The 22,515-nt window shown below is 52.3% G+C and overlaps 1 protein-coding gene across 1 annotated transcript in view; it reads left to right on the top strand.

Moving 5' to 3' along the window:
- Positions 1-3,205: 3,205 nt before the first annotated feature.
- Positions 3,206-22,515, top strand: part of CRHR1 (corticotropin releasing hormone receptor 1) — a 53,317-nt gene continuing 34,007 nt past the window's right edge. The window contains exon 1 of the mRNA XM_020880994.2: positions 3,206-3,541. Coding sequence (XP_020736653.2) covers positions 3,509-3,541 — 33 coding nt within the window. The 5' untranslated portion in view covers positions 3,206-3,508. The remainder of the gene's footprint in view (positions 3,542-22,515) is intronic.

The following is a 22,515-nucleotide window of genomic DNA, read 5'->3' as shown; positions in this document are numbered from 1 at the left end:
AGTCCCCTCTCACTGGGTCCCACCCATCACTACCTGTTTTCATATCTGTCTCTCCTACTGTTTGGAAGGACATGGCATTGTCTTTTATTCCTGTTTGGATTCCTCATATTTCTCTTTTCTTCCAAAACTGGCTGGTTCAATGGATGAAAGCTGACTCTGGTCTGGGCTCAGACAGGAAGAAGAGAGGGCAAGGGAGGGGTCCAAAGAGAGTTTGGGAAAGGTCTGGCTGGGAAGATGCTAGAACGGAGCAGAAGGCAGTCCTAAGAAGAATTGGAAAGGCTGCTAAGGAGACCACCCTGAGCCATTAGGCTGACTGGCTGAAGCGGCTGGGGTTGAGGAGTGGAAGGGCAAAAAGGGCCCTTGAAAGTGGGAGGAGGCAATTTCAGGACAAATGAAAAAGGATATACAATCCTTTTACAGAAGGAGTATTAAACCTCAGGCTGTCATAACCCCCCCCCCCAGGTGGTCAAAACTATAAATAAGTAGGTCATGGAGAGATTCAAAAGGCCCCCTCTTTCCACTCAGGGGTGCAGTCAGTGTGGAGGTTAAGTCAGTGAAATCAACACAATCAACTGGAGGAGAAGAGGCAGGGGGATGAAACGCGCCATCTGTAGTTTCCCGTTTAGAGAGAGAAGGTCTGAATCCCAGGCCAGAAAAGGCCGGAAGAGCAAGACTTGATTACAGCCTGATCGATGGCATTAGCATATTTAAAGATCATGTCAAGGAGAGAACAGAAGGGGCTCGGAAAGGCAAAATGGTGTTTATTAAGCACAGAGAAACAGAATCTGGAAATCTGGAGCTATCTGGTCCTTGGAGAGTCAGCTCCAAGGTCAAGCAAGGCTGGGGAGCAAGGGCTCTGCAGGGCTGGGCAAACCTCCTTAGGACCTGCCAGCTTCCTCTCCTCTGATTCCACAGTCCATCGCTGCTGTGACCTTCTCGTCAAGAATTCAACTTTCCACAAAGGACTGCCTAGGGGGAGGGACCGCGCTGCCCATGCATTTGAGCATCTGGTCCACTCGATGATGATGATCATGGTGGTGGTGATGGTGGTAATGACAGCTAACCTTCATTAAGCCAGGCATCATTCCTAGCCATTTACAAATATCAACTTGTTTAAACCACCGTTTAACCTATGAGATAGGTATTCTTAGCTCCATTATAGAGATGAGGTATTTGAGGCAGTATTAGATAAGTTTCCAGGCTCATGCTTGTAAGCAGAAGAGCCAAGACTCATACTCGGGCTGACTCCAGAATCGAGTGTGTGCGTGTGTGCTAAGTCACTTCGGTCTTATCCCACTCTTTTCGACCCTATGGACTGTAACCCACCAGGCTCCTCTGTCCTTGGGATTCTCCAGGCAAGAATACTGGACTACCTTGCATTTTATTTTTGTTGAAAACAATAAATTGGCAACATAGTTGGCGCACCCATCTCTTTGGGATTGGTTGGGGTGAGTCTGTGTCAAGCTCAGCACGACCAGCTCCAGTGGCTCAGATGGTGAAGGATCTGCCTGCCAGTGCAGGAGACCCTGGTTCAGTCCTTGGGTCAGGAAGATCCCCTGGAGAAGGAAATGGCAACCCACTCGAGTATTCTTGCCTGGAGAATTCCATAGACAGAGGAGCCTGGCGGGCTACAGTCCATGGGGTCACAGAGAGTCAGACACAATTGAGCAATTAAGCACACACACAACCAGCCAGGGTTTTTGAGACTCGGGACCACGTGCCTCATTTAGAAAGTGCCACCCGGTGTAGCTAAGCCAGTGTGACTGGTTGGTTTCCTGGGCACTGCCCCTCCCCACTTCAGAGCCCCAAACCCATCAGGTCCCAGCCCTGGGGACACTTTGAGCTGGAAATCACAAGGCTAAGAACTAAGCTTACCAGCTATGTGAGTGTGGACAGGCCACCACCCGTCTATGAGCCTCAGCTTCTTCACAAGGCATCTTACAATAACTCCCTGTCTAAATGAAGAAGCAGTTGGACACATGAATGTGCTGAGAAGTGGGTGGAAGGAAGGAGGCGGGTGGGCGCGGCAGTGCACAGAATCTCCAGGGAGGTTAGATTCTGAGTTGGGTTACAAAGTCAGCTGACCACCATTCTGGGAGTGTGGTCCACCCCGGGTGCTCAAGCTTTCTGGTGAGGGGTTGCTCCTGGCGCTGCAGGAGGAGGATCTGCGGGGTAGTTACATTTTTTAACCCGCCGTTCGGCTCTGGTGGAAGGAAGGAAGACATCGAAGTCAAAAGTCTGTCCATCTGGAAGAGCTGGAGGGGAAAGTCTTAAGGGGCTGGAGAAGTCGGGAGCTGCTTCCCAATGCTGCGGGCGGGATGGGGAGCAAGGGAGCCAAGCTGGATGGAGGCCAGGAGGTCTGGCGGGACGGCTGACTACCCTGAGTGCTCGGCCGAGAGGGGGCGCTGTGGCCTCCTCTTCGCCCAGTTCGTTGGGTTCCCAGCCGCGATCCCCTTCTGCAGCGCAAGGCGCGCTCGCCTTTCCCCCTCCTCCGCTGTCAGAGGGCGGCTAGTCAGTCCTGCCCGGCACCGCCATCTCGCCTGCTCTTGGTGTTCCTAGGTTCAGCTCCTTGCCGGGACCAAACTGGGCAGGCTCTTAGTAGAATGAATTTACGAACGAACGAATGAATGAATGAATGAGAAGGGTTCCTCCCTCAGAGCTGTCACACCTCAGCGCGCTCCTGGCGTGGAAGTGCCAACGGCGCAGGGGTCTGGCCCTCGCCCCGCTGAGGTGGGGGCGGCGGGGACTTTCTCCCCGCCCCGCGGCAGGGAGAGAACTGCCCGAACGCAGCGCCCAGCTTCACCCGGCTTCCGCGGCGGCACTGCTCAGTCCGGGCTGCCCTATTCCCCAGCCTCCAATAGCTCCTCTCTTATAGATTCACCTGAGCCCCCCAGGACCCCCTCAGACTCCCCTGGACTCCTCGGGCCCCAACCTGAAATCCGGCGGGAGGAGGGAGGCTGCCTCCTCTCCCACCCCCCCACCCCCCGCCGCCACCTCCCCAGCTTCTCCCCGGGCTGCGGCGGCCGCCAGCGATGCCAGTGCGCCCCGCCGATTGCCGCAAACCCGGCTCGAGGAAAGGGGGTCAGCGCCGCTAGGGCGCGGGGAGCCGCCCCCGGAACGAGCCGGGGCCGAGGAGGCGGGGCGGAGGAGGGAGCGGAGGGGAGGGGAGAGGAAAGGAGCGGAGGGGACGCCTAGGCGAGGGGGCGGGGAGTCGCGGCGAGTATCGGCGCGGACCGAGGGGGAGACGGCGGGGGCGAGGCGGGCTCCCGGCGGGCGAGAGGCGACCGCGGGCCGGGCTGAGTCGGGAAGCAGCGGTTGGACTTGACCGGGAAGGGGAGAGCGAGAGCCCGCCGGGCCGGGCTGCGGAGCCGGGGAGCGCGGAGCCGGGCACCTCCGCCACCGGCGGCGACACAGAAGCCCGGCTCCCACCCCGCGCAGCCCGAGCCCGCCCCTGCCGGGATGTCCCGGGGACCCAGGCATCCAGCACGGTGACCGAGTGAGCCCGAGGATGGGACGGCGCCCGCAGCTCCGGCTTGTCAAGGTAAGAGCGAGCCAGTCAGCCCTCGAGCACCGGGGCCCCCCAGCTCCGGGCGCTCGGGGCTGGCTCCGTGGGTGTGATGCGGTGGGGGGATTGGGTGTCACTGAGCAGAACTGTGTCCAGGTCCGGGGGCGGCCGGGGTTTAAGGGTCAGGCCAACTCCCTCTTCCTGAACCTCTGGAGCCGGCGTTGGGCGGTAGGGAGAGAACTCGGGGTGGGGGGGTGGGGGGTAGGAAATCACTGTGGCGAAGCTGCGGGGATGCTGGCTGGTGTTGAGGGGTGGGGATGGGGTTTCCGCCCACCTGGGCAACCAGCTCTGCGAGGGGAATCGCTCTAGGCTTTGGGAACCGACTCAGGGTTCCTCCTCCCATCCGTCCTGTGTAGACCGGGGTCCCGGGACAGGAAGCTCGAGAGTGGGCGGAGGGTTTCGCATCTGCCCCAGCGCGCCCCCGCCCTGTTCCTGGGAGCTCCTCCCTGCCCCTGAAAGTCCGGGGAGATAAATGTCCCCCGCGCCTGCAAGCCCTGGGTCAATATCGCAATCTCCAGAGAGCCGACCGAGCATCCGGCGGTAGTTACCGTTCCTCCGCCGCTGCCGGCCCACCCGCGGGAGCGCAGCGCTCGCTCTGCGGTCCTTTGCACTGGCGGGTTCCTGTGCCTGCTCGCTCCTGTCCTGGCTCTAGCTACGCAATTCCTGAGCTCGGAGTTTAGGAAAGTCGCCAGATCTCACGTCCGGACAGATCTCACGTCTGTCCGCTGAAGTTCGGGGGGGGTGACGAGGGCTCCCCTTGGGCCTCAGAGAAGCTCTGGGGGTCGATACCCGGGCCCGCAGCTAGTGACAGCCGCCACTTGCATGTGCCGGGCGATTCCCAAAGCGGTTCGCCTTGCGGGGTGTAGGCGCGCGGGCAGCCGCCCGAGAGAGTGGTGGGTGAGCCTCGGCGCCGCCGCCGAGGAGCGGTGCGAGGCTCTCGCCTGAGGATCCCGACTCCGCAGGGTCAGAGTGAACAGCCTGAACACAGACAGCGGCTTAACAGGATTCAGCTCATTTAAAAAAGGATTACACTCAAAAGAATGGATTTGGGGGAGGGGTGTGTGTTGACTGATTTTCATTTTTCTATCAGTTATTAAACCAGCTGTACGTATGTAGCACACAAAGTGATCTGAGTTAAACCACCAAGATTTAAAACTGCAACTGCTGCTTGGTCATCAATTGAGACGTTATTAGTTACCGAGGTTTCCTCTATTCCCTCAGTCCCTCTCCCGAATAGTTATGTTAGTGTTTTAAAAATGAGTAAAGGTTGGTCTGATTAAACCCATATCCCCTCCACCACGCCTTAACTGAGGACTAGAGGTAACCCAGAATTTATTTTCTGGGTGATCAGGGAGACCCAGGGAGGGAAGCAGGAGGAAAAACATCCAGAGAGCTTGAATAGATGGCACTGAACAGGAGTATTTTCCCAAAGGCTAATGGCAACCCACTCCAGTATTCTTACCTGGAAAATCCCATGGACGGAGAAGCCTGGTAGGCTACAGTCCATGGGGTCGCAAAGAGTCGGACACGACTGAGCGACTTCACTTCACTTCACTTCACTGTGTACCAAATCTGGGTCTAAATTTACAGAACAGAAAAAATTCAGAGTTTCAAACAGATTCAAAGGGTTGAACTGTAGGTTTTTGTTTTTGAGTTTAAATGGTAATAGGTAAATGTTCTTTCTCTGGACTTTCTTTGAATCATGTGCAAATTTCTGCTTAGCATTATGATGCTTTTCTAAAAGAAAAAATTTTTCTCTTACTGCTGTCGTGTGTGTGTGTGTGTGTGTGTGTGTGTGTGCGTGCGTGCACGCGCTAGCATGCTTCCTGCTAGGTCATGAGATGTGTGCCCTTTATGCCTGGCCTAATGAGCTCAGTAGGTGCTCAGTAAACGCATACTGAATGAGTAAGACTCAGTGAATGAATGGTCAACTAATGCAATTTCATTTAAATAATTACTTTCTTCTTTTATTTGTATGGTATATGCAACTTGTTGGGTAGTGTTCTACCTGCTTGACACATATTAAGTCATACTGTCCTCCTAACAGCTCTGGGAAGCCGAAATTATTCCTGAGCATAGGGAGGCTCAGTAACTTACTCAAGGTCATGTAGCCAGTGAATGGTGGAGCCGGAATTCAAACTCAGGCACTTCAACTCGAAGACTTTCTTTTGTTAGCTTTTACCAGAAAATATTTGAAGCCACTAAAATCTCCTTGACTTCTGCCAGATGAGAGATAACTCAGGTTGTTTTGTCAGTATGAACTTCTGAACCTAGGTGGGTGGTCGTGGTTGGTGGTTTAGTCACTAAGTTGTGTCTGACTCTTGCAACCCCATGGACCCACCAAGCTCCTCTGTCCATGGGACTTCCCAGGCAAGAAATACTGGAGTGGGTTTCCATTTCCTTTCCCGGGGGATCTTCCTGACCCAGGGATCGAACCCACGTCTCCTGCATTGGCAGGCAGATTCTTTACCTCTGAGCCGCCAGAGAAACCTGAATCTAGGTGGGGTTCATCCAGAATGCGGCTCTGCCCTCAACAAGGCAGCCAGTATCAGGAAAAGTGGGAAGGATCTGCTCTGGGGCCCCTGTTGTGAGTATCACACTGTACTGATTACAGAGAACTGGGGAAGAATGTGTGCACATGTGCATGAGTGAGAATGTGTGTGTATGGGAGGGGCCTTGTGTATGTCAGTGAGGGAGACAAGATAAGCATGAATCTATGTGGATGCCAAGGGGACAGGTAAAATATGGTCTCTATCCCCAGGGGAGGGCCAGGGACTGAGCACCTCTGAGTCTCCTACCCAACAGCCACAGATCCTTGCAGGGAGACTCGAGTGTGGCTAAGAACAGCAGGTTTGGTTGAGTGTGAAAAGTGGAGAAGGCAAGGCCTGGTGGGCTATTGGGGGAAGTGAGTTCCACAGAGAAAGCTGGTTTTATGGCTGTTGTCATAAAGCAATCTAACAGTATTACACAAAGTTTGAAAACCAGAGGGGAGAATTATTACAATCTTTCCGTCCTAACACAGCTATTGTTGCCATTTTAAAAATAATCCCTGCAGGGATTTTTTTTTCAAGTGCACATTTGGGCATAGCTGTGGCCCTTGGGAAAGTCCTCTCACTTACCGTCACAGCCCAGGTCTGTCCCGTGTTGTTCCAGGGCCTCAAGAGGGAGAACCTCAACATCTCCGTGTTCCCTGTGAGGGGATGCTTTGTTGCCATGTCTGTATCCCGGCACTTCGGGGCCATTTCTCAATTGCTTCTTTGACAAATAATGTGGAGCCGGGTTTTGAGGGGAGCCTGGGCAGGAAAGGAAATGAGGGCAAAAAAGTGAGCCGTGATGGGGACTTCCCTGGTAGTCCAGTGGCCAAGATTCTCAATGCAGGGGGCCTGGGTTTGATCCCTGGTCAGAGAACTAGATCCCACATGCTGCAACTAGGAGTTAGCATCCTGTGACTGCAACTAAAACCTAGCATATCCAAATATATATGTGTGTGTGTGTGTGTATACATATATATATATATATATATATTTTTTTTTTTTAAGTGAGCCATGGGGTGTGGGGACAGCTGGCATGGCCACAGTCCAGGGACAAAGGAGGAGAGGGGAGCCATCAGGATTTGATACACCCAGCCCTGCATAGGGGCATGTCTTGGGTCCATTCAGTTCTTAAGGAAGGCATAGATTTGTGGAAAAGCAGGACACTGACCAGGGGCTTCCCAGTGGTAAAGGATTCGCCTGTCAATGCAAGAGGCACAAGAGAATTGAGTTTGATCCCTGGGTCGGGAAGATCCCCTGGAGAAGGGAATGGCAACCCACTCCAGTATTCCTGCCTAGAGAATCCCATGGATAGGAGCCTGGCGGGCTACAGTCCATGGGGTTGCAAAGAGTCGACAGAACTGTGTGACTGGGCAGGAGCAGGACACTGATCAACGACCAGTGAGGATGAACTCAAGTGGAAAATCCATTTCTCACCCTCTCTAACACTTGGCTCCTTGGAGAGCATCAGCAGCCAGTGGGATTCAGCTGCAAAGGAGGAGTTTGGAGGGTGAAGGTGCCCCTTGGCAGCACCCCACGTGCCCACAATGCTATGAGCCCATGGGCCTGAGCCCCAGCCATGATGTGACCTAGAAGGAAGGGGTTAGGCACAAGATTGATCATTTTTAGCAGCCTTTGGGGTGGAAAGACCGTCAGCCTCAGAGTTAGCAAACCTGACATCATTCATAGCTATGCCTGTGTGACTTCAAGTAAGTCACTTTTCCTCTCTGAGCTTCAGTTTCTCTGTAAACAGGAGTATTTGACTAGATTCCCTCTTACGTTTCACATCTCTGTGAAAAATGTGTGAAATGGAGGTAATACCTAACTCATATGGTTGAGGTAAGGATGAAATGCATCAACACCTGCAAAGTGCTTGGGCCACAACCTGGCGCAGATTTTGATTTCAGAAAAAGCTGCAAGTTGACTAGTCTTCCTAGAAAATGAGCTGATGCAGGAAGAAAACAACCAGAAAAATCTCTTGGACATTCAGTATCTAGCATTTTTGCACCTTTCACCCTTCATAGCACTGGGCCTTAGAATCAACTGCATGTAGAAAGCATTCCACAAATGTTTGTTGGCTGGCTGGATAGTATTGCTGCTGCTTCCTTCAGTGTAGTGTTGTGTGATCACAGAGGACCCACTGCTGTTCCCACGAGATGCAGTCGTCATGTTCAAACAGACTGAGAGATGCCAAAATCACCCTCGCAGAAAACCGTCTCTGCTGCAGAAAAAATGGAAACTGCCCCCTAAGCCCACTATGGTTGTTTTTAAAAGAAAAGGAAAAGGAAGCACCAAACAGCCAGTGTAGCACCTGGTGATTTGGAGAAGCCACCGCAATGAGAAGCCCTTGCACTGCAACGAAGAGTGGTCACTGCAACCGTGAAGACCCACTTCGGAGCTAAGGCCAAGTCTGAGCTGCAGTTTTACATTCGATGAGTGAACTTGTTAATTACAATTAACTCCTGTCTGCTTAGATCTTCCAGGACCGCTATCAGCAGAGTCCCTTGGAAGTAGCATTGTTGCATACTTTTAATTTATTTATTTTGGTATTTATTTGGCTGTGCTGGGTCTTTGTTGCAGCATGTGGGATCTTTACATTTCATCATGTGGGATCTAGTTCCCTGACCAAGAATTGAACCTGGGTCCCCTGCATTGGAAGCATCGAGTCTTAGCCACTGGACCACCAGGGAAGACCCAGCACAATCAAAGTTAAATAAATATTTTTAAAAAATTTTTAAGAGGAAAACTACTTTATGGGATAATCATAATGACTTCATGAGATATCAAGTGTGAAATTAAGCCCAATTGCACATTGTCTGGCACACAGTAAGTGCTCAATAAATTTTAAGTGTAATAGTCACTTAATAAATCTTTACTGAATTTTATCAATCCAAGGAATAACAGCAAAAGGAGGAGTGATGAGGGAAAGGGAGGTAGAGGAAGGAATGCTTAGCAATGTCGAATCTTCTCCTGCCCCAAGTCCTCTTCACAGTCCCTGGGGAGAAGGGATGGGGTCCCTGCCCTCATCCAAGATAGAAGGGCAAAGGATGGAGGTGCCTGCTGTTGGCCCTCTGAGCATCTCTGACATGAAAATATTTGACAATAAGGCTAGAGACATGTAGGGAGGATAATACAAAATGATTAACTCACTGGTGCAAACAATTATTTTGAAAACAACTAGCTGGATTCTATTAAGCAACAGATTATTAAACATTCTTTTGAGAGTAATTGGTGTTGGCTTCCACAACATTAAAAAACTGGAAGGTCAGAGAGGGATGGAGCAAGGGAAAGAGGAAGAGTTGGGGGAATATGGACATGCCCTTCCTATTCCTGTGAAATGGGTGGGGGGAAATGCAGGTCTGGGCGATGGGTCCCCTCAACACAGAACCACCAACTCACAAGCTTTCACTGAATGTTTTTTTTGGCAGCTCCCCACTCAACAGCCATGAAAGCACTTTAGGGACAGATGAAGTGTTTTGTGGATGCTCTATCTTCCCTATAAACACAAGTAATATCTCAATCTCACCTCTGGATTTGCTTGCCCCAGGGAGCAGCCCCAGCGAGGTGCTTAGAGGTAGGGTTTGTGGGGTACACACCTGTTCCCCTTCACCTGTCAGTCAGTTCCCATCCTCCAGCCAGTGTGGCCAGGAGCCAGGATGCCTAGGTCAAAGCCCAGGACAGAAACTGACCAGACTGGTCCAGCTGCTTCTGTGCCTGAAGAACCAGGGAGGCCACGTTTGCTAGGCTGTTGTTTAGTCGCTAAGTCGTGTGCAACTCTTTTTCGACCCCATTGACTGCAGCCCACCAGTCTCCTCTGTCCATGGGATTCCCCAGGCAGGGATACTGGAGTGGGTTGCCATTTCCTTCTCCAGAGGATCTTCCTGAGCAGACTATAATTTGGAGCCAATCCATAATGAGTTTTAAGAGGTAGTTGGGCTAACCTGGAGGCACTATGGGAGACTTTGTTGAACCTCTAAGCACTGGGAGGTCAGGCCTTTGGGACAATGTATTGTTCAGTATCCCTGCCAGGTTCATGGAGCTGAAGAGCTGGAGGGCAGGCTGCCCAGGGTGATTGGCTGGATCAAGAGATGGCTGTGACATTCCCACTGACAGAGTGGGTTTCCCCAGCTTTGATTTGTGTCTCCCCAGACTCCTTGGCAGGTGTGGTTTCCAGAGGCCCCAGCTGTTCCGGCAGCAGCCCCCCACTGTGCAGACAGAGCTGGGTGGGGTACAGAGGAAGGACCAGGAATCAGAGGGCTGAACAGTGCAGGCTGGAGACAGAAACCAGGCCCAGAAGGGCTTTGGCTACCCTGGGGAAGGATCGAGGGAAAGTCCCAGGCTATCTAAGGAATGTCCCCCTGCACTGAGGGTCTTGACCCCACAGGCAGAAACAAAGGTCCAGCTGGGCACCCGTGGGCCGGCTCAGGATCGACAATTTTATTATGTAAGATTCGAACATGCAGACAGAGAGAAATCAAAGATGTTATATAGATGGAAACTGCTGGCTAAAGTTGGCATGAGAGGGAGAGATCAGGACAGAAAGGCTGGGAGAAAAGAGAGAGAGAAGGAGGGAGAGAGGGAGAAAAGGAGAGAGAAAGAGGTGAAGCAAAGAAGTGCATGGTTTTTTTGGCCTTTCTTGCTTCATGCTTTCTCTTTAGCAGCCAGGAGAACTGAGGCCAGAGATGGCTTTTATTGGAAACCGACCTCCCCATTTCTTATAAGAATTGCCCTCACCCTCTTTAACCTGCTGCAGGGAACACCCTCCTCAGGCACCAGGGTCAGGATGCTCTGAGTCACGCTGTATGGAGGCTGTAGCTCCCTGCCCAAGAGAAGGAGCAACCCCACACCCTCCAGCACCCCCTGGGCTGGGCTTCCCTGTGCCCAGTTCAGAAGGAATAAAGCCTGTTGCCTTTGAGGTTCTAACTGGTCCCCAGTGTGCAGTCTGTCTGTTTCTTACACACAGACACACACACACTCACACACACACACACACACACACACACACACACACACACGCTGGGATCCTCAGGGAGTCCTTTGCAGCATTAATAACAGCATCCCCCCAATCGCTACCCCCTCAGAGGCTATTGCACGGTCAAACCGGTGAGACAGGCATGAGGCACCCACCTACTCCGGGCCAGCGCTGGAGGGCTGGCACCCAGAAGAGCAGCTGGGCCCCCAGGGACCATAGAGTCAACTGTGGGAGTGGGCAGTAGGTTGGAGCATCTCCGTGGCCACGCCTTAGGCCACGCATGCATGGCCAGGAGGCCCAGAGGTGGTCCGAGGAGGGAGGCCTGTGTCCTGGACTTGGTCTGAGCTCCTGCCTGTCCACTCCTTCCTTTTCCTCCGCTTTGCCCAACTTCTCTGGCCAGATGCACCGTTCATCGAGCTCCTTCTGTGCCAGTGTCCACACACATAACCCCACGGAGTCCTCCTGTCCTACTCCAAGTGTGAAAGAACCAGATACCCCTGCATCTCCCCATCCGCTCTTCTGGGCCTCTGCCCCAGCCCTCCCTCCTTTCTACCCCCACAGAATACTCATTTCTGCCAGCCACCTGCCTTTGGCCGTACTGTTCCTCCTTCTAGGGCTTCTGTTCCCCAGTCTCTTTTTTATATATAATTTTGAGATCCCCTGGAGGGGAGCATGGCAACTCACTCCAGTATTCTTGCCTGGAGAATCCCATGGACAGAGGAATCTGGCGGGCTGCAGTCCACAGGGTTGCACAGAGTCAGACACGACTGAACCGTCTTAGCACGTATGCACATTTATTTATTTTATTATTTACTAGTTTTATTTTTGGCCGTGCCAGGTCTTTGTTGCTTAGGGGCTTTTCTCTGGTTGTGGCAAGCAGGAGCTACTCTCTAGTTGTGGTGTGCGGGCTTCTCATTGTAATACTTTCTCCTATGGCAAAGCACAGGCTCCAGGGCATGCAGGCTTCAGCAGGTGTGGCACATGGGCTCAATAATTGTGGCTCCTGGCCTCTAGAGCACAGGCTAAAAAATTGTGGCACGTGAGCTTAGCCATGGCATGTGTGTGGGATCTTCCCAGAGCAGGAATCGAACCCATGTCTCCTGCAGTGACAGGCAGATTCTTTACCACTGAGGCATCAGGGAAACCCTGTGCACCAGTCTATTTGCATCAGTCCTGTCTAACAGGATCACCAAATTCTTCCTGAACCATCACTACCCTCTCCTCCAGGAAGCCCTCCAGGCTAATCTCACTGGTCCTTCCTTGGCTCGCTCTCCCCGCCCCTCATGTGAGCCTCTAGTTCATGGTGGAGCCTGGGCTCCCCAACAACAAGGGACCTGCAACTCTTAGGTGTGTTCCCCCACAGGATGCTCAAAACATTTACCAACCAGATCCTGCATGGACCTCTGGTCTGTCTCATCTAAGTGGAGCCCTTGTCCCCCTGTAGATTCTGAGCTCTGCCTGGGCCAGGATGAAGGTGAAGGTGAAGTCGCTCAGTCGTGTCCGACTCTTTGTGACCCCACGGACTGTAGCCTACCAGGCTCTTCCATCCATGGGATTTTCCAGGCAGGAGTACTGGAGTGGGTTGCCATTTCCATCTCCAGAGGATCTTCCTGACCCAGGGATCGAACCCAGGTCTCCCACATTGTAGGCAGATGCTTTACCGTCTGAGCCACCAGGAAGCCTGGGCCAGGAGGACTCCCTTACAAATAAAAAACAAAGAGGACTGTGTCCCCAGCACCTAGTCCAGTACTCCAAGAGCTGTAGGCATACAATAGACACTGAATTCAGTGGAGGGCATCTTGCCCCTCCCCCTCCCCAGTGAACGTTTATCTGTGCGCGTGGAGGTGCTATGGCGACAGGAGGCAGAAATGACAAGCTAGATGGATAAATCCCCGCGGCTCTGCATGTGCATTTATGACTCGGTGGCTTATCGAGTGCTACACTGTTGGCATCACTTAGTAACATTTAGCGATTCTGGTCTTGCCCTGTGTTCCATCCCTGATCCCCATAGCACCGGAGGCATTTGTCCATGTGTAAAAGCACAGACAGCATTTTGTTCCATGAGGGGTTCTGGGCAGGGCTGGTAGGAGACATTGCTAGAGGGAGGTTTGGAGCTGAGCTGAGGACAGAGAAGCAAGAACCTTTTCAGAACCTGGGGTCTTGAAAGAGCAAGTCAGGGTGCTTTAGTCCCCAAGGAGGGGGCTGGGGAGGAGGTTTGGGGGCAGTCTGGGGCTCCCCGCCTGCCGTTGTCCCAGTTCTGCTGGTTAAGATGCTGGAATGGCCAGGCGAGGCAGAGGTGGCAGAGGACATGGGTGACAATTCTTGGCTCCATCCCCGGGATCCCATCTCTCAATCCACATCCCTCCCCTCCAGCTCCCGGTGGGGGGGAGGGGCAGCTTTGGTGTCTTTCTCTCTAGGTTGCTGGGCCTCAGTGGTCTTATCATGAATGCTGCTGCCAGACTGTGAAGCTCTGGGCCTAGGAAGTGACACATGTGCTCCCCCGAGAAGCAGAGCATCCCCAAGGGAGTCTCCCTCGACTGTCCCTAAAGCTGAGGAGGCAGGAGGCCTGGCTGGCTGACCCTGGACAAGTCACACAACCTCTCTGGGCTTGGCCTTCCTCTGGACCACGATGGAAAATCAAGGACGAAATGCCTGTGTGGCAATAGACCTGACCCCACCAAAGCTCCTGAGTGGGACCTGCTGCTCTCCCCGGTGAGATCCCTCCTCCAGCCTCCATGTCCCCCTCACCCCCACCCACTCCTCTCCTTAATGCTGAGCCCAACAGGTGCTTAAGACTCTCCTCCACCATGGAGCCTTCCCTGATGAGTTGGCCATCGCACTCTCTCCCCCAGCTGAAGCGGGGCTTCTCGAGCCAGCTATGGGGAAGAACTGCGTGGGTCTTTCCAGTCCATGGCACTTGGGCTTGTTGTGCATGACGACCATGCAGCCTGTACCACATGACTCTCCTGCAGAGCTGGACAACGTCTGAACTGGGTCTAGACCCTGTTCAGTGAGATCACGGCAAAGACAACTTCACACCAGCGTTTCCAGATGTCACTCTCTGTAGCAGTCGGCAGCTCCATACTGGTCCCCACCACTCTTAGAGCAGCACTGATCTAAAGCCCTCTTTGGAGTCTGGATGCACAGCCCAGAATCCCTGGTTCACTTTTTAAGGGAGTCTGGTTGCCAACCAGCCCTGCCCCTGTGTACCTCCTGCTGGAAGACTTAGTGCTATAGCCACTGGTTGCGGCTGCCAAGTAGGAAGAAGTAGGAAGAACCCCTGTCCAGGAAGGTGGAAGCCTTCCGTCATTCAGAGCCCTTACCACTTGGCAGGTCCTGGCTGGACCTCTCCCCCACCTTGTTCTTACTTATCAACCTGCACTTTGTACCAAGGTTGGAGGGGAGCAGGAATGGGGATGACCCTTGACACTCACAGAGCTCAGATGAGACGAGGGAGGCCCTTCCTCTGTGGTGGGCTCACCCCACAGCTCATAGGACTTAGCCCCATGCTGGTTCTAGCCCTTGTCGCTGGGCTCACCCAAGATAAGGGAGTGTGACTTCTGCAGGGTCAGCTCTGTCTCCCGCTTCGAGGAACTGGACCGGGGGTGGAGGGCAGGCTGGCAGAGCCCTGCACCCTGGCTCTGAGAAATGCTGCATCCATCCATGCCCTCCGTGTGCTGCTTGATCCCCAGCGTTGGCTGCACCCACAGGTGGCTGCCTGGCTGTGTCAGGACAGCAGTGAGCGGAAGGACCTCCCATCCGTTGGTCAAGAGGGGTCCTTCTCACCAGTCTCCTGCCTTCAGGCTGAGGCTGGGAGGTGGGGGTATGACCAGTCCAAGTCCCAGAGGGAGATCAGGGCCTCTTCTTGTCCTGCAGACCCCCTCCTTTTGTCCTCCCATTCTTTTCCAGGGCTCTCCTCCCAGTAACCATCTTCCTTCCACACTCCCAGCTTCCATGATAGGCCTGCAGGTGAGGACTTCCAGAACCGAAAGGGAGCTGCAAAACCCTCCAGCCCAGAGTTTCCCCTGCTCAGCACCTCTGACATTAGGGACCGGGTAATTCCTTGTTGAGGCTTCCCAGATGGCTCAGTGTTAAAGAATCCACCTGCCAATGCAGGAGACACGGATTCAATCCCTGGGTCAGGAAGATCCTCTGGAGAAGGAAATGGCAACCCACTCCTGTATTCTTGCCTGGAGAATTCCATGAACAGAGCAGCCTGGCAGGCTACAGTCCTTGGAATCTCGAAAGAGTCAGATGTGACTCAGCGACTGAACAACAACAACAAATTCCTTGTTGTGGGGCTGCTCTGTGTATCTGAGGATGCTAAGCAGCATCGCTGACCTCTAACCATGAAATGCCAGTAGCCCCGCCTAGTTGTGGCAACCCAGAAAGTCTCCAGATATTGCCTCCTGTCCCCAGGAGACAGAATTGCACCCCCCCCCCCCCCATGGAGAGTCACTGGGCCAGTGCAGTTCTCTTTCAATTCTGGTGAAGTTTCAGAATCACTTGGAGAACATGAAAAACTAGAGACACTCCTAGGTTTTCCCGCAGGCCCAGATCTCTAAGGGGAAGCCCAAAAAACAGAATTTTCTCTCTCCTGGCTACCAGGCACCAGTCTGAAACTTCTGATTTGTCTAACTCACTTCTTTTACAGATAGAGAAACAGGCAGGGCCATTGCCCATCTTATGGAGGATTATTTGGTTACTCCTAATCTCTGCCCTCAGAGAAGGCAATGGCACCCCACTCCAGTACTCTTGCCTGGAAAATCCCATGGATGGAGGAGCCTGGTAGGCTGCAGTCCATGAGATCACAAAGAGTCGGACACGACTGAGCGACTTCACTTTCACTTTTCACTTTCATGCATTGGAGAAGGAAATGGCAACCCACTCCAGGATTCTTGCCTGGAGAATCCCAGGGACGGGGGAGCCTGGTGGGCTGCCATCTATGGGGTCACATGGAGTCAGACACGACTGAAGCGACTTAGCAGTAGCAGCAGCAATCTCTGCCCTAAATCTCTCCGCTGAGTGGGGTTGGGTGGTTCAGCAGCCCCCTTTAAACCACCCCTCATGGCCTTAGAAGGCAGTCACTTCTCCAGGAAAAAACAGCCTTGGACCTTTGAGAGGTTTTTCTCACGGAAATTAACTTCCAGCCGTCTGATGATTTCATGATGTTTCATGTCTCTCTTTTTTTTCTTTCAGTTTTTTAATTGTGTTAGTTAATTTATTTTAATTGGAGGCTAATTACTTTACAATATTGTGGTGGTTTTTGCCATACATCGACATGAATCAGCCACGGGTGCACATGTGTCCTGCCATCCTGAACCCCCCTCCTGCCTCCCTCCCCACCCCATCCCTCTGGGTTGTCCCAGAGCACCAGCTTTGAGTACCCTGCTTCATGCATCAAACCTGCACTGGTCATCTATTGTACACATGGTAATATACATGTTCACGTCTCTTTTAAAAAGCAGCTTCTTAAAGGACATCCCTTTCCTGCCGACACCGAAATCTCCCTCACCTCACACTTGTCAGAGAGTGGGCCGAGCGAGAGCACAGCTGATAGTGGCACCTGCGTGGCTGATGTCTCCGCGCTGTCCCCAACACCTCGGCTCTGTCTCCCCCTGTAGCAGATGCCTCTCCCACCCCCTCAGGGATGGGCTCCTGGTGTCTGGGAGCGGCTCCCAGTTGAGCAGCTCCCAGGGGCAGGGGCTGGATCAGAGCCCCAGTGAGCCCCACTGCTCTGTGAGAACCGAGCTGCCCCCTTCCTGGGCCCCCAGCTGACAGGGCTGCCCTGGTATCTACCCCTCGATTCCCGCTGCCAGCTCTCGAGGAGCCAGGCTATGCCCTGGAGCTAGAGGTCAAGAGGGCAAGGAAACCTGTGCCTCCTCTTTTGGAGGAATCGTGCAGGGTAGTGGGGGGGGGCTCATTATGGGAGCTAAGGAGTGATGTAGCAGGGACGTGGGGCAGGGTGCAGCCTGAGCCCAGGGCCCCAGGGAGAAGGCCTGGAGGCGGGAGCACCCAGGTGGGCCCCACTCCCTGCAGTGTAGGCAGGAGATTTTCCTTTCCATTTTTTTCCTCCCTGCACAACAGCAATTTAAGTTAATTAAATGTAACAATAAATTATTTCTCAATGGCCTAAGATAGAATAATCTTTCACTGTTCACCCCCTTTGGGGAAAGCACAGGCTCTTTGCTTTGAGGCTGTGGCTGTCCTAGACAGAGGCTGTCGGGGGAGGAGCTGACCTGGGGCAGGATGGAGGGGGGATGGGTGGTGGTAGGGGCAGAAGTCCTGGGTCAGTTGAGAGGGCTGAGAAGGGGCATCCGGCATCACCACCCTCTGTCCCAAGTCTGGTTTCCCTCTGGCTAGTCTTTAGAGCACTACTGCATGAATCAGAAAATGCACCCCACCCCAGGGGTCCCAGCTCTGCTGATGGGCAGCCTGCTATTCTAGCCCCCAGAGACCCCTCTACTTGGCACCTCTGCGCAGGGCAGAAATCTCACAATTGCATGTGGGCTCTGCACCTCCCCCGTATTGTCATTCTGTCTCTACAGATGTATCCCCTGTAGGCACACAGGTTTCCAAAGAGTTGATTGCGCATATGTTTTATTCCTGCACACCAGATCCTGATTTTTAAATCAAACAGGAGAGCCAGCTTTCTAAAGAAATCTTGATTTATGATCCCTCCTCTTCTTCATATTTAGATTTTCTTTTCTTGGCTTTGCTTAAAACAGGCTGTTACCTTAAAAACCACAGCTTTGATAAAGGGTCAATATCCAAAATATATAAGGGGAACCCATACAACTCAATAGCAAAAGCACCTCTCCAAACAAAAGTGAGCCCTGCAAATAATCCAGTGAAATCTGAGAAATGCAAATAAAAAACACAATAGGTAACATCTCACATCTGAGAATAGGTATTATAAAAAAGACAAGATAAGTGCAGGGGAGGATGTGGAGAAAAGGGAACCCTAGTGCACTGTTGGTCGGAATGTAAATTGGTACAGCCACTATGAAAAATAGTATGGAGTTTACTCAAAAAGTTAAAAATAGAACTACCATATGATACAGCAGTTCCACTTCTGGGTATGTATCCAAAGGAAATGAATCATTACCTTGAAGAGATATCTGAATCCCTATGTTCATTGCAGCATTGTGTACAATAGCCCCTTGGACAGCAAACAGTAAGGAGATAAAACCAGTCAATTCCAAAGGAAATCAACCCTGAATATTCATTAGAAGGACTTAATACTGAAGCTCCAGTACTTTGGCTACCTGATGCAAAGAGCCAACTCATTGGAAAAGACCCTGTTACAGAGAAAGATTGAGGGCAAGAGGAAAAGGGGGCGACAGAGGACGAAATGGTTGAATGGCATCACTGACTCAATGGACATGAGTTTGAGCAAACTCTGGGAGATAGTGAAGGACAGGGAGACCTGGCAAGCTGCAATTCAGGGGGTCGCAAAGAGTCAGATACGACTTAGCGACTGAACAACAATACAATAGCTAAGATACGGAAACACAAAAGTGTCTGCCAATGGATAAATGGATAAAGAAAATGTGGGATATTATTAAGACATAAAAATAAGGAAAGCCTGCCATTTGTGATGACATGGATGAACCTCGAGGGCATTATGCTGAATGAAATAAGACAAAAAACAATAAGTACCTTATGATCTCACATATATGTGGAATCTAAAAAATTTGAACTCAGAGAAACAGAGAACAGATAGGTGATTGCCATGAGTGAAATGGAGTTGTGGGAATGGGTGAGGGTAGTAAAAAATACAAACTTCCAGTTATAAGGTGAATACATTCTGGGAGTACAATGGACAGCATGTTGACTATAGCTAACAATACTGTGTGGAGTATTTGAAAATTACTAAGAGAGTAGATCTTAGTTTCTCACTCACACACACAATTGTAACTATGTGAGATAATGGATGTGTTAACTAATTGTGGTAATCATTTTGCAATATATATGTGTATTGAATCATCATGTATACTTTAAATTTATACAGTGTTATATGTCATTTCAATAAAGCTGAGAAAGACCATAGCACAATGCAAAGCAGAGTCAGGATGGTCAGGTATTTGGGTTGTGCAGCCAGGGGACCCTAGAACCCAGGCGGAGTGGGCTTTCCTTCCTTGGCCAGCAGGCGGCAGTGCTCGCTGAGGGTGTTTTGCCTCCGGTGGTCTCCAGGGAGGGCTGCAGTCCTGGCCTCACTGTGGAGCCAGGGCAGGGGGCGGGCAGCTTTTGGCCCCAAGTCAGGATTTGCCACAGTCTCCTGGGCCAGGGAAGGCAGCCAGGCCCAGGTTCTTCCCCCAGTTACTGAAGGGTCTCCACTGAGCTTGTGTCTCTTCCGCTCTCTGGGTCTGTCTGTACCTACAAATGATGAAACTGACCAGCTATGACAAGCTGATGCTCAGGAATCCACCTCGGCACTCCAGGTCGGATGGATCCAGCTCAGCCTGGTGTCTGAGCCCTTCCACAGGTGGTCTGTGCTGCCCCCAAAGCTCAGGACCTCCTCCCACCCCACTCCCCCGCCTGGAAGGCCCTCTCTCTCCTCCTCACAGTCTGTGGCCACTCTGCCATCCTCCAGGAAGCCTGCCCCCGCCTGGTGCTGACCCCTCCTGTAATCCCACAATCCCCCTGCACTCATGCACACCTTGCCTTGCCATTCTCCTTTGTGTGTGTCTCTCTGTGTCTGTGTGTGTGTGTCTATGTGTCCTCCCCCGCCTCTTCTGAATTCGTTTCCTTTTTTTCCAATCAAGGAATCCTGGATTACTCAAATGTAGAATCCCAGTTCAACAAGGGGCTCGGTGAGATCACTTAGTTGGATGGTTTAAAAGAAACAGGAGACAAAAATCAAAACAACTTTCCTTTTAAGCTGAAAACCACCTTTTTCCTTTGCAGAAAGGAAAGCTTACAGAGAAGGCAGAACAGTCTGACCGAGTGGAGGAGAGAACACTGGTCCTACTGCAGCCCCTTCACCAGGGCCTGGAAGGAACACCAGGACGGCTTGCTCTAGTCCAACCCTCTCCGTAATCAAGAAAGATTCTAGGGCCCAGAGTGACCCAGTCATGATCCTGACTCCATGGGCACTTGTGTGTGTGTGTGTGTGTGTGTGTGTGTGCACGCGCGCACGTGCACACTTAGTTGCTCAGTGGTGTCCAACTTTTTGTAAGCCCCTCGACTGTAGCCTGCCAGGTTCCTCTGTCCATGGTATTTCCCTGGCAAGAATACTGGAGTGGGTTACCATTTCCTTCTTCAGGGAATCTTCTTGACCCAGGGATTGAGGCCACATATCTTGTGCTTCCTGCATTGGCAGGTGATTCTTTATCACTGCTCCACCTGGGAAGCCCTTATGGGCACTTGTAGGAGTCACCTCCCCCAGGAAGCCTGCCCACACCGTCCGCCTTGTGAATCACAGAAAGCATCTCTCTCCTTTTTCTCCCCACCCTTCTGGTGGCCTACATCCTTATAATGCAGGTAAGAAAGAGGGTATTGCCCAGAGGGGCAAGGTGACTTGCCCACACAGACAGTGGCAAGACTGGGCTTAGAGCCCAGCAGAAGGGGGAAGAATCTCACTGGAAGACCACTCTCAAATGCTAAAGCTGTGATTCTGCTGGACAGCCATCTCAGTCCCTGGCCCCTAGGAGAGGTTTTCCTGGGGCCTCTGGGGCTCTCCCAGGCTGAGCATCAGAGGTTGTGAAGGGGAGGGAAGGCTGACCCCCTTCTCCTTGCTCCACGTGAACTTTGGAGAGGTGAGGCTGGCCCCTGTTGCCTCCAGTGGCCCTTCAGGATTCTCCCTGAAAGGTTAATTACCAGATCATCCCATCAAAGGAAATTGTGCTTTTTTGTCCCTTAAAGACCAAACTGAGCCTCAGCAGCATAGTTATTTATGGTCTCTAATAAGCATTTTCTGGGTGTGATTAACCTTTATGCCAAAGTCACACTGGGAATTGGGGTGGCAGCTTCAATTCCAGCCACACTCTGCGCTGGCCAGGGGGTGGGGCATGGGCAGCAGCTGGAGCAGCCTGGAGCGGGCAGCTGTCAGACCTCGGCCCGCCCACCCGCCCTCTCCACGGGCTCCTTCGCCCTCCCCTCTCCTCTACATCCCTTCTTCCCATGCCTTGCCCTGATCTGTCTTCCTCCATCTTTCATCCACTTGAAAGACAGACCTAGAACGCCTGCTTACTGAACCCCGGCCTCCACTCAGCCACTAAAAACAGTTCAACTATACGTGCATGTGCTTGCATGCTCCGTTGCTCAGTCGTATCCACCTCTTTGCAACCCCATGGACTGTAGCCCACCAGGCTCCTCTGTCCATGGGATTCTCCAGGCAATAATACCGGAGTGGGTTGCCATTTTCTCCTCCTGGGGATCTTTCCGACTCAGGGATTGTACCCAGATTTCCTGCACCTCCTGTATCAGCCAGTGGATTCTTTACTGCTGAGCCACTAGCCCTGTGAAATAGGGGGCAGGAGACTTGCCCTATCTGCTCTCCGGAGCTCAGGGCTCCTCCCTTGTCAGGGAACCCGTGTTGTTTTATGTGGTGCTATGATTGAGCCACAGCATGCCCTCGGCCTTCCCAGATTTAACATTCAAGGTCTGGCTCCTTGGCGGGTGGAGAGATCTGTGGCTGAGGTGTGGGTTTTATCCTGGGGCCTTGGGCCTGCCAGGCGGGTGCAGGGAGGGTGAGGCATTACCTTGTCAGCGAGCTTAGCAGCCGCCAGCTGCAGATCCTCAGCCCCATCTTGGTTTTCTCTCCCACCTCACAAAGTCCTGAAAACTTGGTTTGTCAAAAATGGTTCTGAAAGGAGGACCCAGCACGGCCAGGGCTGATGACAGGGGCGCCCAAGAACGTGGTGGTTCTTACGTCAAAGCCACTATTGGTAGCTTTGGGAGAGGATGATGTGTCCCAGGCCTCTGATGTGACCCTGCTCATCACACACTCTGGCCATATTTTGGGGTGCTAGACTTCACTGAGCAGTGGAGGAAGCTCTTTGCCCTCCCTGAAAATCATTGGCCTTACATGCAACATTCTTTTTTTTTTAATTTTTATTTATTTGTCTGTACCATGTCTTAGTTGCGGCCTGAGGGTTCTTTTTTGTTGGCCGCAACCCATGGCACGCAGAACTTCCCTGACCAGGGATCAAACCTGTAGTCCCTGCAGTGGAAGCACAGAGTCTTAATCACTGGACCACCTTTTAGTTGCGGCATTTGGGATCTGGTTCCCCGACCATGGGTTGAACCCGAACCCTCTACATTAAGAGCTCAGAGTCCCAGCCACTGGACCACCAAGGAAGTCCCTACACAGAACATTCTGCATTTAATCACAGGTTTCATGCCCCCTCACCCTGCCTCATGTGTTTGTGGGTCCCAGATTAAAAACTCTCAGCTTTAGAAGAAAACAAGCAACGTCCTTGAAACTTCAGGGACCTGTCTGC

This window comes from Odocoileus virginianus, chromosome 17 (genome assembly GCF_023699985.2).
Source record: "Odocoileus virginianus isolate 20LAN1187 ecotype Illinois chromosome 17, Ovbor_1.2, whole genome shotgun sequence".
NCBI lineage: Eukaryota > Metazoa > Chordata > Mammalia > Artiodactyla > Cervidae > Odocoileus > Odocoileus virginianus.
This window is presented reverse-complemented; position numbering and strand designations above follow the sequence as displayed.